General features: G+C 33.2%; 1 protein-coding gene across 1 annotated transcript; it reads right to left on the bottom strand.

The window, feature by feature from the left end:
* Positions 1 to 883: 883 nt before the first annotated feature.
* On the bottom strand, positions 884 to 3,823 carry LOC128223238 (uncharacterized). Its single transcript, XM_052932528.1, has 2 exons — positions 3,359 to 3,823; positions 884 to 2,896 (listed from the first exon to the last, which is right to left on the bottom strand). The coding sequence occupies exons 1-2, from the start codon at positions 3,677 to 3,679 to the stop codon at positions 1,319 to 1,321; spliced, it is 1,899 nt and encodes a 632-aa protein (XP_052788488.1). The 5' UTR covers positions 3,680 to 3,823; the 3' UTR covers positions 884 to 1,318.
* Positions 3,824 to 12,159: the final 8,336 nt, after the last annotated feature.

The following is a 12,159-nucleotide window of genomic DNA, read 5'->3' as shown; positions in this document are numbered from 1 at the left end:
AGGCCAAAATCAACTTTCAGCTGCTGATATTGAAACAACACGCAAACTAGCAAATGTCAGAATCCATGTTGAAAGAGTGATCGGACTTGTTCGCCAGAAGTACACATTTTTGAATGGTGTCATTCCTATTCGTTTTCTGATGCAAAAGGATGAAAATGATGTGTCAACTATAGACAAAATAGCATTGATATGCTGTGCCCTGATTAATTTTAATGACTCCATTGTAGCTGTAGATTAAGATCTGAAGGATGAAAGTAAAATGATAATGCATGTATGGAGTCGTGGTTAAATTCTATGCTACGGAACAAATGCCTAATATACTCTATGACTTTCATAATCAGTGTATTGTATGTAAATGGATGAGTTCTCTATTGAGTAGAGGGTTATAGTGGGTTTTAAATGTGTGTTGACGACAATTAAGCACATCCAGGAATTTTCTTTTTGTCCCTAATGTCTGCTACATTACATGTCTTAGTGATGACATTTCAGTTGTCAATTTTATAACTTGTGTCACATGTTTATGTTGTACTATTACAAACTGATGAAATAAAATTATAATTTATTCTAGTAATTATTCAATCAGTTTTATGTAGCCAGTATCTGTACACAATCTACCTAGGTCATTATTAAAATAGTTGTTCGCTATATAATATACAAACACCAAAAACAAGGGAAAACATTCAGCATGACTAATGATTTTGTTCAATACATTTGGTTAAGATAACTGAACATAAGAATCAATTCATTAAATTAATTAATTTTCATTTTTGGAATAATTACAATAATATCAAACTTAAAATTTTTAATAATGACCTGGGTAGTTAATGTATATGTACCACCAAGACAAACAGAGTTTTTTGATACTATTTATTGCAGTGAATAATTTATGAACCATTAATATTGCATCTAAAACATATATCCAGCTTGGTATAATTGATTAATTCACTTATAGATTGATAGCAATAAATATAACATTGAAAATGAACACCAAACATAGTTACAACAGCATTCAGCAAATAAGTCATTACACATGAACATAATGTACAACACAATAAAACAGTCCTGAGTATTATGTTGGATATATTATTGATAACCTTTCAAAATTATATCTAGCTCTTTACTCCACAGCAACAAACATGTTTACAGTCAGATATATAAATGATATGAACATAAGTACATGATGTGAAATAATTATGTTGTGCGTAATTATTTCAGATACACACATTTAATATATATCAATATTTTTCCAACAAGCCCTATACATCACACACTATCCATGGGTCCATAATCAGTACAGGGTTAAAAATCAGACAACAATTCATTTCTTTCTGAGTCTTTTGAATGCAGGTAACTTTCTACAGTCTGGGCAGTACCACTTTCCTCTTGGGGAATTTTCCAACTTAAGACAAGTAAAGTGGAACCAAACAATTGAACAATCGTTATTGTCACATGCTATCATTTTACCAGATTCAACCTGGTCGCAATAACAATATCTTTCCTCGGAGTCTGATAGTAAGACAGGTTTCATTTGGGTATCAGAACACTGAACATTTTCTATTGCTTTTAATACCGGTTGCTTGACATTATCAGTAGTATTCAATACCGGCTGTTTGGCTGGCACTGGCAAGCTTGTGAATACTTTACCAACTAATTCTGGCAAAACCGCACACTCAAAGAAACCTTTTGACTTGCTGCATATGTCTTCCCAAACAATTGGATTGAATTTCACTTCTTTAATAAATAAATCACATAATGTCCAAACAACAAAGAAGCACATTTCCTGTTTACATACACCTAATTGAGTTTGTATCTGGTAATAGTACTTGTGATTTTCACTTAAATGGAGTTGATCATTTTTTAAAACTAAGAAATCACATGTGTTCTCATCAATTTTATCATTTCTAGCATTAAAGGGGCATTTAATTTCAATACATGCATTGCCACAACAGTCACAGGCAGTTATACCATCAGGTGAAGCACCAATGCAGGGTAGATCTTCAGAAATAATAAATCCACTTTCTCTCACTAGCAGGTTTTCATGCTTTGGGCTGGTATACTCCACAAACTGCTTTAGAGCCACTCTTTCATTCACTGTTCCCCACTTCATGGCTTCAGTCTGGAAACACTGGGTCTCTGGATAGCATATTTTCTTTACAAGAGATTTCGATGGCTTGTCAGGGTCTGTAAAAACCACACTTCGCATGTTTGATGCTGTGATTCTACCAGCTCGGAACTGGTTCCATAGCTTTGATTTTGACTGCAGCCGAGTTTCAACCTCAACATTTTCGGATTGTTCTTTGCTGCATGAAACCCTTATGTTTTTACATTTAGATTGTACTGTGCACAATGGCTCACCAATCATATCCGGATCTTTCAGTTCACTAAGTATTGAAGGAAAGTCTCGTTTCTCACATGTTGGAACATAATCTGCAGCATACGGCTCTATGACTGATAGTACGGCTGGTTTAGATTTTAACACTGACAGTTTTTGACAGAATGACATGAAATCTGCCTCTGATGCTCTAGGTGTTTTAACTTTTCTTACTGAAGGGGTGTTTGTAACTGGGATTTCTCCATTATTCATGCACTGCAAATTATCATCAAAATGTTTTTTGGCAGTTTTTGCTGAGGTAAAGTTTATGTTGCTTACAGTTTTATACCTTATGGTCTTCACTGATGCTGGTATAATCTTCCAATATGCTGCGGACTGGGTACACGTTTGCGAATCTCTTATTTGCACAGCTGCAGATATTGAAAACAGAAGAGCTGCTATGTGGGTGCATGCTTCTCCAAGACCAGCCATACAATTACAGTGGGCCCCCTCCACAACACCATCTGGTTTCACTATGACCCAGGGTCTAAGTGGCTTCTCTCTAAGTCGTTGTGAATGTAATACCTGAAAAGAAATCCATGATAATATTATATAAATAAGTAATGACAGGTGCCCAGCTAGCTCGGTAGAGCAAGGAACAGGTTATACCGGGGATCATGGGTTCGAGCCCACATGAGATAAACTCTCTTCTCTAATTTTACTGGTTATAGCAGTCAGAGGCGGCTGGGTGAGAATATGATCCTACCGAGAAATAAAGCTGGTAGGAGTGTAGTGACTATCTATACTGACTCAAGACAGGCGGCCCGCAAGCTCAGTGGGTAGACAGATCAATGTTGTAACACATTGGTAATACCGTGGGTCATGGGTTTGCATCCCATGCCGGGTGCACTGTTTCCTGGACCCCTAGTTTACTACATTGCCAACTTACCTATTATTACACATAAAAATGTGAGTGAAATAAAACAATTTATTCAAAATTTTACACTGTTTTACAGACATTATTATAGTTAATGCTGAGTTATATACCTTTGCAGTGACTATGACATGGTTGTTTGTCTTGTAACTTGATCTCTCTTGCACCCATCCACTGCAGAGTTGGTTTACAGCATCAAGTGATTTCCAAGCTTTCAAATCTTCTTTCGTGTATGGACTAGGGGTAAAGAGTAAATAGTGAACGATGTCTATATGCGTAACTGAGGGTAGGCACGCCACATCTTTTGACCAAACCAAATCAGTTGCGTAAGGGTCTACCCCACCCACTATGGTTATCTTCTGCTCGTAGCGCTTTTTGGCAACACTATCCAGGCTATCTTTATACTCCGTAGCAAATGAAAGTTTCTTAGACATGTTGTGTCAATAAAATCTGCATCTGTATTGATTTACCGATATATTTGAAGAAAATCGTGCGATAAATTGCTGAAGAAAGTTGAAATTACGCGAGAGCCTCCAAGATGGCGGATCAACCGGTGTTATGGTAAATTGTTACCGCTCGTGCAATTCCTCTATTGACGAGATCGTGAATCTGTACTTTGACAGCTGTTTTCGCATGAACTAAAGATGTTTCATACGAAAGTTTAACTTACTACAACATAAACTCTTCAAGATAATTATAAAAAACATCAGAAAGTGTTCGGATTTGTGACCTTAGCCAGTAACGTCTAAACAGGTTTGTGCAAAAAGCGGGGGTGTTTTGAAAAATATTGAAATTGTATTAAGTGAAGTATTTTATGGTTTAAATTGATCATAAAGGTTTATATTCATACTTTACCATGTAAGTGAAAAGTTATTTTGCATTAAAACACATTATTTACCTTTCCAATAAAACAAAAGTTGACTGACACAGACAACAATTATGCCAAGCGGAACAACTCGACCCAATCGTAATAACTCGGCCACCACTGACAAGCTTCTAGATAGACCTCGTAAATACAATCGTAACAACTCAGCCATGGCTGAAATGTTCCAATTGTTTAAAAATTGTGCCCTGAAGCCTTGCAGGTGCCCTTCATGTATATGTCGCTATGTTTTGACAGCAAGAAATGAAAAATAAACGTCAAACTCATAATTTTTCATAGGATATGACATTTTTATGTATGGAACTGATATAAAATTACATAATCTGGTAATATTTCTTGTTTTATGATATTTTTGAGATGTTAAATGCTTTAACCCAGAATCCCGATCGGAATAACTACCCATTTTTGATACTAAACAATTTGTATGTGAAGGATTTGCCATATCAAAAAAGATACAAAAATCCGTAAACGTACAATTCTTTTGTCTACTAAGATTTAGCTTGTGAATGTCATTTTACAGGGAAATCAACAAGTTAAAAAAATACTCATGACCTGTTCCTTATCAATATGAAATATCTTTAAACTTTTAGGAACATTATGCAAAAAAAAAAACAGTATGTTTTACCTTCGGTATAAGAAAATAACTATTTTCTAATAAAACTACTGTTGAAAAATGTAAGCTAATGAAATGGAAAATAAAAAGATGCTTCCAAACATGCCATATTTTCTTGAGACCATTCAGGGGTATTAATGTTCAAAAGTCTGAAAATTCAGGGGGATTTTGGTAGTATTCAGGTTTTTTTTTTAGCAGGTCTAATTCGACAAAATTTCAAAGTATTTTAAGACGCAAGTACAAAAAAACAAATTGCCATAATTTTGAAAGACTCCCGAGGGGATTATGTCCAGAATTTAAGGGGATTTGGGTCACATACCAGAGAATTTTCATCATCGCCATGTAGCATTACGGGCATGACACACGTGCCAATTTACCTTGTCTACCCCTTTTTCCAGCACTTCATCTATATTTTAATGAGACACAGCCATATTGCATAATAAAAGCACTCACTTGCAAAATAGAATACTTCACAGAAAAATATGTTTCAGAGACAATTTAATGGGCTTACCTTCCTCTAAAATTGGATACAAAATCTGCTCATTATGATCATAAATGATGACTTTCAGACTAATAGAGAGAATGGAATGATTTATCAATATTTTTCATTTCAATTCCCAAATAGTCAGATTTGTTTGCTTCTGATAAAAAGCAAATGCATAATTTATTGTTTAAGTTCATAAACATATCATCTTTTGGCATTCATCAAAAAATAAAAAACATCACCACCATAATATTAAAATAAATAAAAGTCATTTCATCCGAATTGTCTACTTTCAGTTTCTCTTCTGGAAGTTCGGTTATTTTCCGATATTTGAGATGAAGGTCATGTCATGTATGTAAACATATTAGTGGGTCATAACAAAGAACAACATTGTCTATTAGTTATTTTAATCCTTTTCTTTACCAAATAATGTACTGTCACCTTTAAATCATAAATCATTTTGATGACAATGACACATGTTTTAACACTTTAATTTGTTACATCCTCTCTGATTGGATAAAACCTATAGTTTTAACCAATGAAAATCGTCCTTTTATCTGACCAGTCTAATTGACATTTCTTATGCAAATTCTGACAGTTTCAATCAAAACAATGCATGAAATGTGCCCTGCTGACTTATTAAGTGTCACCCAATTGGTGTTGTTAAAACACACCATCAGTTGATAATCCAATTAAGACAAGAAGGGCATTATAACTGTAAACAGGCATATATAATTAAACCCTGTGATAATTTTACGTAATTTTAAACACACTTTTTATAATTCCGGGGGATTTTCATCCCCCTCCGGGAGACCGGGGGATGGGTCGAAATTCCGGGGGATTTTTCCCCCTCCGGGGGATATGGCATGTATGTCAGCTTCTTGGTTGCTTTGAAGTTGAACTGCTCACATGAACCCACAAAAGATGTGTAGGTATGTGCTTAACAATAAAGGATAAAACATTAAAATGAAGCATTTCAAGTGGAGGTTTTCATTAGGGTAGTGCTACCTTAAACACACACTTTACAATTATTTTTTTCTCTTTTTTAATCTATTTTCTTTAACCAATGGACTATACAAACAGTAGGGTCAGTCCCAGTATACAGGACAATTATTCAATAAAATGTTTATCCTTTTGATATCATAATTGGTAAAAAAATATCAAAATGTAAAGAAAAAATAACAGAGACCGGGTTCAAACTGTGGTCGCCAAAATTGCAGTCCAGTGTTGTATCCACTGCTATGAAAGATTACATTTGTTTATTTGATTTAATATATACCTAGCTTGGTAACATTAAGTGATAACATCGACTAGCCGATCACACATAAAAACTAGAAATGTGTCCATAGGACACGGATGCCCCCACTTCGATTTTTTGTCACAGAAAATAAGCCATAATGATTATTCAGGATAATCTGCACAAGGGCAAATCCTTTTCAAAAATTAGATCGGATAAGATCTTTTTTAAGTATTGTTGGGAAATAAAGGGCCCTAACTCCTAAATGATTAAAGCGATTTCCATGGCTATCGAACTTGATCAAGGTATTATGGTCACAAACATGTGTTAAAAGTTTGGTGAGGATTGGACAAACAGTTTTCAAGAATTAGATCGGAAACAATCTTCGGGACGTATTTTTCAAGTCTTTTTTTGCAAATAAAGGGCCGTAACTCCTAAATGACAAAAGCGATTTCCATGGCTATCGAACTTGATCAAGATATTATGGTCACAATCATGTATGTAAAGTTTGGTGAGGATTGGACACATACTTTTCAAGAATTAGATTGGAAACATATATTTTTGAAGTATTTTTGGCAAAAAAGGGCCGTAACTCCTAAATGACTAAAGCGATTTCCATGACTATCGAACTTGATCAAGATATTATGGTCACAAACATGTGTTTAAAGTTTGGTGAGGATTGGACAAACGGTTTTCAAGAATTAGATCGGAAACAATCTTCGGGACGTACGTACGAACAGACAGACAGACGTACGTACGGACAAGGGCAACCCTATATGCCGCCACTTTGTGGGGGCATAATTAATTATACTAGGTATACCCACCTAGTAATCTTTTTTAATGGAAAAAAAATGTGAAAAATCAATTAATTGTAAACTATGTGGTACTTCAGTTAGTTAGTTTCAATGCATTGTACACATTGATACCAAATTCATGTCAGTTTTCGACAATTTTCTCTTCTTTCGCTATTTCATTATACGGTGTATAGCCCCTGAATAAAGTTTCACTCTGTTTCATTGAGTATATTTCTTAAAAATCCTTTCTTTGTTCTAATCTGCTAAAAGGTCAAAATGTCACAGTCATGTGAGCATCTTTGAGGCCTCTCAGTTATTATAACTAATGCACCAGTCAATTGTAACGGTTACTAACCACGCCCCCCCCCCCCGGTCCGGGGGTATACTGGGAATAGTCGGGAAATGGGCCGTGTTTTTACTTTCTATGTGGCCACGCAGGGCCGGGTGACCGCAGTGGTTTTGTCTTTGAGCCAAATTTAGCCGAGATTGGGCCTTATATAGAGTCTCTGGTGTGCAGGGGCATTTGGCCGGGTTTTTACCATCAGTTCGTTCCCGCAGGGGAGGGGATTAGACCCAGGGTTGGCTGGACCGAAAGTCAAAGTCCCCGCTATTCCTTGGACCTGGGGGCGCCAGGGTTACAATTGACTGGTGCACAACATATAAGATATTTATAAAATAAATAAAAGTACAGTTAATCAATATATTTTAATTTTAATGTGGTAAATTAACAAAGAATTAGATAGATGCTTTATGCAAAATCTCACAAAGATGTAAAAAAAATACTAAAGAGTTCAGGTTTGCTAGTTTGTAAAAATATTTCATGGAATCATGGTAAATTGTTATACTATATGTCGAATGACAGCCCATATATTTTTTAACTACTTGAACCTTTCTTGTTATAATTCTTCTTATTATTTTTTTTTAGTTGATGTGTGATGCTGATAATACAGAGACAGCTAGAGTGACAGAGTTTGATGAATAAACTTAAATTAAAAAACAGTGAGTACAATAATTTATTTTAACATGTCTTGTGTGTAAAGTGTGATTCCGAAGCAGTAAATATATATATATAATTATGTATCTTTAAGTTTTGAATCACAAATTTAGATCAAAGATCTATTATCACACAAAACTTAAAGGATATATATGAAAAGTCATGTGAATTGTGCAAGTCATATAGTATAAAATTTATATTGATCAAGTCAAGCCATGCCATGTAAAAAAACTGACATCATATCAAAGATTGTATGAATCATTCTCAGAGCTATTGAAAATATTTAATTGGTTGTAAGCGGACCATGCACGGTAATTTTGAGTAACCCCACCAGCCAATACAATATGGCTAAAAAGGCTTTGATAATATTTTTTATCTAATGTTTATCTTTCCTAAAATATTTATATTTATAAATCTATTTACCAGTATAAATCTGTATTTATTTATTTATTAATGCATTTATTTGCTCACTAATATATACAATACACTTATCGTTGTATATTGTCTAGCTAATACATGTATACAAATATGCATAATATGCATAATTATGGGGGGGGGGGGTCATAATTACCTATGGTGTACTGTCTTGTTCTTACGAAGATATGATTTTGACTAAAATCCTTACTGAAAAGGCAGTGCAGACTGGCCTGTTTAAATAAATAATTAAATCTTAATGGGTTTAAATGTATTTTATTTTATTTTTAAAGATATTTTAGAGTTTAAAAGGAAGAGAGTCTGTTTTAAAGACTAAATAATTATATAGTCAGGATAAAAAATATTTATTTTTCAAAATCAAGTTCAAATAATTTTCCATTATTTGGCAAATGGAAAAAAGCTGTATATATTAAGAATGTTTTACTCGATAGAAAGTAGGCCCAGTATCTTTTGCATTGCAACACTAAGAAAGTAAATATTTATTTTTTGTCTTTTACCAATTCCATCAAAGTCTGTGAGTGGCTCATGATGCTTAGGCCTGCCAATTTAATGGTTTTCGAAATCATAAATTGAGACAACTTATAACTTTTGTATAAAATCTTCAAAGCTTTCAATAACTTAACATGTCATCCACCTTATTGTCTCAATTTAAAAATAGTTTTCACTCAACAACTTACTTATTAATCAGGATAATAATTTGATAATGACTATCACTATCATTCTGTAAGATAATGTACTGGTACATAAATTTAATCCCCAATATATCAGATGAGTGTGATAGTATATGCTCTTAATAGTTGTAGCCCGGAATTATACGTAGGAAACAATAGAGTCATTGGACTGTTACACGAATTTCAATAGCTCGAAATTCGCCTTTTATTTGTACCAGCATGGGAAAACCCTGTTATGTTAATACATATAGCCCGGAAGTAACAAATAAAAGGTGAATTTCGAGCTATTGAAATTCATGTAACAGTCCAATGACTCTATTGTTTCCGAAGTAATGTGTGTATATTACAACGGTTTAATTTTGTTTGTACCGGAGGATTAGGTCGAAAAAACCAGAATAGCTATAATTCCGGGCTACAACTATTCCGGGCTATATGTATTAATATATATATATATATATATATATATATATATATATATATATATATATATAAATGCACGAAATCAATGTGGGATTTTCATTAAGTTTTGGTTAAACCATCTTTGTAACAAATTACAGTTACTTCCAAATTACATCTTATTTTACATAATACAAACTGGAGTACAGTTCTTTTTATTTGGTAATGTTAAGAGACTTGAAGACAAAAAAAATGTTTAAATTCAGAAAACCTTACACAAAGTAGAAACCTTCTATTAATGTCATTATCTTGAAAAAATGAACATGCCTTTTAGCAATTGTATCAATCTGTGAAAATCTACATAGGCAAGCAGACTTTTATTAACCCAACAACAACAACAGGTGTAATTCTTACCAACTGAGGAAAAAACTTTAGAGGTTTTATTATTGCTCATTTTTTTATACAAATTAAATATCTAACAATGACAAATATAAAATATGATAATTCAAGCATAATATTGACACCAAACATGACACATCTTGCAAATGGTCTTGAATAAAATTCCTACACTTTTTATAATGATAATACATGGGACCAATATCAAAACCATTATCCTGTTAAATAGGACAATGGATTTGATATTGGTAATTCGCAGACAATACAATGTAATTAAGTAAAAAAATACACAGTATGCACATCTGGCTTCAAACAAAAATTGTTGCTTAGGCCAAAAAAAAGTATTCATAGTTTCCATTTAAATATCAAAAAAGGTAGGCATACGGTAACTGTTTTTTTTTAGGACCATGTTTCTTTGGCAAACTGACCTATATCAGGGAATTATTAAGGTCTTTACTAAAAAAGCACATATTGATCAAAACACCAAAAACAAAAAAATATCAGAAGGATAAAAATAGGGTCAGTTGGGCGGAAACAAAGATTTTTGAATCCTTATTTTGTCAATGATGTCATGTCAGTGATCAAAATGATAACACAATTTAAGCCCTGCATTCTGGAATGTGGGGCTAAATTCTTGATTGTGTTATAGTAGGGCCAAAAATAAAATGATTTGGTTAGGGTTACATCCTTTTTAAAAACAGAAAGAGTAAAAAGTATAAAGGATTACATTTTTAAAATACATAATATATATGCGTTTTCACTTTAAAATACATGCATTGTTACAGTCTTGTTTTCAGTAAGTAACTTTTCCTTAAATGCATTCTTTGGAAAGTAATTTAAGGTTTATTATTCAAAATATATGTTAGTCAACTTGTGTATGTATTGATTTCCAACTTTTTTATTTTTTGTTTAAACTTTATGTATTAGAATTTCTTTGCGTAAATACCTGCTTATGTGATATTGAAAGACTGCTGACTAAAGATGAGATTTCAGATTTTGATATTTCCATTCCAAATTTAATGTTTTACAGCTTAAACTGCTACTAACAGTTTAAGAAAAATGCATAAAACATCAATTTTGGATGGAAGTATGAAAAGCTGCAATCTGATATTTTGTCAGCAGTCTTTTATCGCTGGTTTGCAGATATTTACGCAAGAATTCGCTTGTTCGAAGACAAAAATTTTAAAAAAAGTTGTCAAAACGTTAAATCTGTGAGGTTGCAGCTTTAATATAAGACTAACGTAAATATCAAAAACACATGAGGCCCCTTTAATATTAACATGTCAATATCAAAAAGAAGATGAAAACTGAAAACTATGAGAAAGTGTTTTTATAATTAAAAATAAATTGCTTAAAGCAAATATCTGAAATTAATAATTGTCATGCAAAGCAGCCTGTAATGAATATGAATATTAGAGTTTGGCCTTGAACACCTTTTTAAGAAGAGTGTTTTGAAGTAAGGATTATCATAATGCTGAACTTAATATTGTACTGTAGCTTTGTAGCAAATCCTTATGATTAAAGTCACTGTGTCTTCCTTATGCTGTGATAAAGATCTCCATAGTAACATTTCTAAACCTAATAAATTAAGTGAAAAAGGGTGTTTATTGGGGGTAATAAAACACATCTTGATAATGGCCAATTAGTTTTAATCTTTCAAGTGTTGGTAGGATGGGAGGGGGGTCTTAACTTTTTGAACTGCTAATATTTTCCTGGTTATTTTGTCCACCATGTCAAAATGATCTGGGTTGTTTTGTCAACCCTGTCTAAATGGGTTGGACGTGTTTTGTCCCCTTAGTCAAAAATGACATGGGATGTTTTGTCCTACATTTTTATAAAGGAGTTCAGAATAAATAACACATTAGTTTTCGTGCTTATATAAAATAAATGCAAATGACTTTCATTATAAGTTTAAAAAATACTCTTAACGCTGCATTCTCACAGATTTACCATTTTTACAACTTTTTTATTTTTGTCTTGGAAAGAGCAAATTTTTGCGTAAATATCTGCA

This window comes from Mya arenaria, chromosome 17 (assembly GCF_026914265.1).
Source record: "Mya arenaria isolate MELC-2E11 chromosome 17, ASM2691426v1".
NCBI classification, from domain to species: Eukaryota; Metazoa; Mollusca; class Bivalvia; order Myida; family Myidae; genus Mya; species Mya arenaria.
The sequence above is the reverse complement of the archived record's forward strand: the minus strand, read 5'-3'. Positions and strand labels throughout refer to the sequence as shown.